The following is a 3,261-nucleotide window of genomic DNA, read 5'->3' as shown; positions in this document are numbered from 1 at the left end:
TTCCTATTCATTGTTTTCATATTGACAACAGTGGAAAATCCTGCTTCACACAAGTAGGTAGAAGCAAATGGAACAAGAACACGTAAAGCTATCATGCCGATTTTGGAGTATGACTGATACATACCGCACCAGAACTGAGTCACGGATTTCACCTTGAAGAGATCACGAGCTGAAGAGTCAGTCGTTCCTTAGATCCAGATATTCTTCTTGGATTTCATCTGGGATGCTGGATACATCAAGTTCAGTACAAAATGGGTTCCTTACCAGGGCCTCCTGTTCCTATGAAAGCTCAGGGAAGTAACACTTAACTTCCTTTTCTAGAGACTGAAGATGTTCGGTAATCTCATCCTTGAGGAACTGATCCAGTTGGATGTGAGACTCACCCATCACTCCACAAAGTTTTTCAAACATAGCGATGTTTCCAAGATTGGTTTTCCGACGCAAGTTTTGCAGTTTGGAAACAAAGGCCCGAAGACTATCTTGAAAAGGAAGAACCTGTGTTTCCCTTCCTTGAAGCTTCAAATTGAGCTTGTTCAGCTGGTCAAAAATGTCGGCTAGGTACGCAACCCTTTTATTCCATGCTTCATCTTCGAAGTGGACAACAAGATCTTTCCTTTCTTGAGTCTCCAGGAATAGCTTTATTTCATCTTTCATTTCAAAGACACGATTAATAACGTTTCCTTTCGACAACCAACGTACTGCTGTGTAGAAGAGAAGGACTTCGTGGTCAGCATGCATGTCTTTACATAGTTCTTTGAATAGGCGAGTGTTGAGTGCTTTAGTCTTGATATAATTTACAATTATGATTACAGATTCAAGCACTTCCTGCAGAGAAGCAGGAAGAGTCTTACTGGCGAGAGCATATCGGTGAATCATGCAGTGGATGCCCTTTGCTTGAGGTGCTAGCTTCTTCACTCTCGATTGGAATACTGATTTCGATCCCAGCATAGCTGGTGCCCCATCCGTACAAACCCCACATACGTTTTCCCATTGAAGATCTTCCTCTTGAAAAAAAGTTGAAACTTTTTCCATGACATCATCAGCTTTTGTTGTGGTTTCAAGTGCACTGCAGAAAAAGAATTCGTCTTTAATGTCACCTGAATTAATGTATCTCACGAAAACAAGCAACTAAGAACATGAACTTACATCTGTTGACTCATCGAGCTGAAAGGAAAACAAAGGGGAACCCTTAATTTCAGTCAACACCTGTTCTTTCACATCCATAGACATTTTAGAAATGCGCCTCTGTATAGTATTATTTGACAGGGATACTTGGTGCATCTTTTTTGCACTGGCTTCTCAAAGAATAAGATTTACTGCTTTCATCATGCAGGGTTTAATAAGTGTTTCTCCAATCGTGTGAGGCTTTTTTTGTTTAGCAATTTCGAATGCAATCTCATATGAGGCTTCCAATACGGTTGCACTCTGCTGCTGAAACGACCCACTTCTATTGAATCTTTGGCCTTTAAGACACCGTTCATGCCGTTTGAAGAAATTCAAATCCTGTCATATCACAACAGCATGCTTGCCAGACACAACTCACCTCTACTGCTTACTTATCTCCTTGTTAAAATAAAGTAAAAATGTTGAATTATGCACGCTTTGGAACACTGACTGGTGGTGAGTAATTTACGAGACGGGTATAAATTTCTTAATGCATACGATAGACACGTAAATAATAATAAAAAAAATGCACGACTAAGAACAAATAGATACACGTGAAACATATTGCCAGAGGAGCGAAAAAGAAGTGTAATCAGCAAAAGGTTGTTACTCGAAGGTTTTGCAGAAATAAGTTCTTTTCTATAAATTTCAGTAGATTTGTCCACCAAAAAATATAGAAAATTCAGACTTTTTCATCTATCTCTTGATAACTTTGCTCTTACTTTTGCTAACAGCTCTACATTAAAAGATTGTTATTCGAAGGTTTTGCAGGACTAACTTCTTTTTATGAATTTTGTCTAACAAAAATACAGAAAATCATACAAGAACTAAAATAACAATAACTCACATAAAGATAGGCATCAAATTTATAGTAAATCGTAGCCACTTAGAAATCAAAGAGAAAACTAAAACTGTCAGAATAATCAAGTTTGTCTTCAATATTCAAGTCACAAGTGGAAAAGTGAAATAATCCACTCCGTAAATGACGGGAAAAATTTAATCCATCGTTTAAGAAACAACATATAAACGTCAAACAAAATACACAAACATAAGAAATTTTTTTTTTTAAACATGATAAACAAGAGAATAATAATCATCACTTATTAATAACTTACCCTAAAATATAATACCCACACAAAAATATACATATGAGAATGCAGAAAGGAATCACACGTAGCACACGTTTTGCTTTGCACCGAAACAAAATAAATGTAAGAGCATGAAAAATGTAACTGATGAAATAAAATTAATGTTATCCTAAGCTACTTCTAACAAGGCTACGCGACCCCCCTGCCAAGGCTTCGCGATACCCCAGGGGGTCGCGACCCACCGGTTGGGAACCCCTGATATAGAACATAGGTAGTAACGGCCCTGCAATGTATTGTATACTGGACATGGATTACCATACCCACGTGATATATACCCTCCAATCACACACAATAAATATGGAGGGCTGGATATATACTGACTGATTTGATAGGATCACTGATACCTTAATACTAGTTGTACATAGTGACTCTTGGCTTGGGGTTCATGAAAACAATGCTTTCCCCCACTCAGTCTTACCAACTCCTTACCAATGCAGTGTTACCATATCATAACTCTTATTGACGTAGACAAGACAATGGAGGAGACTTTCGGGTGTCACTCCAAATTCCATAGCAGTGCTGGTGGAAGTGATGCTGGTGTAACTAGTGTCCGCACAAACTATGATGCTTATCAATGATGGGTCCACACAACTCATATCAGATCACATAATGTGAATGTGCCACTATACATGGCAGACTTGCTCTATGGAGAAAGGTAGAATAAAACATTGTGATCTCCATCCAAAAGAGGTGCTCAAAATTGGAAAGTTGGTAGCCACACCACAAGAAGCAGTTGTAAGTTTTGTCAATCCTTTTGTTGTGGAAAGAAAGAACCGACTAGTCATTCTATCATCTGATGCAGCTGCTTCATCAGATGTACAAGTAGATGTCCTAAAAGCAGAACAAGTTGGTTAAGAAGCAAGAGATGCTTTTATTGATCAGCGTCTGAAAATAGGAAAAGACTTCTTTGAGACTGTGAAGAGTGTTCACTTGAAGAACCTAGGAGACA

General features: G+C 38.4%; 1 protein-coding gene across 1 annotated transcript; it reads right to left on the bottom strand.

The window, feature by feature from the left end:
- Positions 1-279: 279 nt before the first annotated feature.
- On the bottom strand, positions 280-2,908 carry LOC137654083 (zinc finger BED domain-containing protein 5-like). The gene is made up of 2 exons (XM_068387722.1): positions 2,742-2,908; positions 280-1,066 (listed from the first exon to the last, which is right to left on the bottom strand). The coding sequence occupies exons 1-2, from the start codon at positions 2,906-2,908 to the stop codon at positions 280-282; spliced, it is 954 nt and encodes a 317-aa protein (XP_068243823.1).
- Between the last annotated feature and the right edge of the window lie 353 nt (positions 2,909-3,261).

The sequence above is a fragment of the Palaemon carinicauda genome, chromosome 15 (assembly GCF_036898095.1).
Source record: "Palaemon carinicauda isolate YSFRI2023 chromosome 15, ASM3689809v2, whole genome shotgun sequence".
NCBI classification, from domain to species: Eukaryota; Metazoa; Arthropoda; class Malacostraca; order Decapoda; family Palaemonidae; genus Palaemon; species Palaemon carinicauda.
The sequence above is the reverse complement of the archived record's forward strand: the minus strand, read 5'-3'. Positions and strand labels throughout refer to the sequence as shown.

What these genes read in the sequence shown, in the direction of transcription:
- LOC137654083 (XM_068387722.1), bottom strand. Translation starts at nt 2,908, where the DNA reads ATGAGTTGTGTGGACCCATCATTGATAAGCATCATAGTTTGTGCGGAC. An exon ending in GATATGGTAACACTGCATTG is followed by an intron (nt 1,067 to 2,741) that starts GTAAGGAGTTGG and finishes CTTTTTCTGCAG; the next exon opens with TGCACTTGAAACCACAACAA.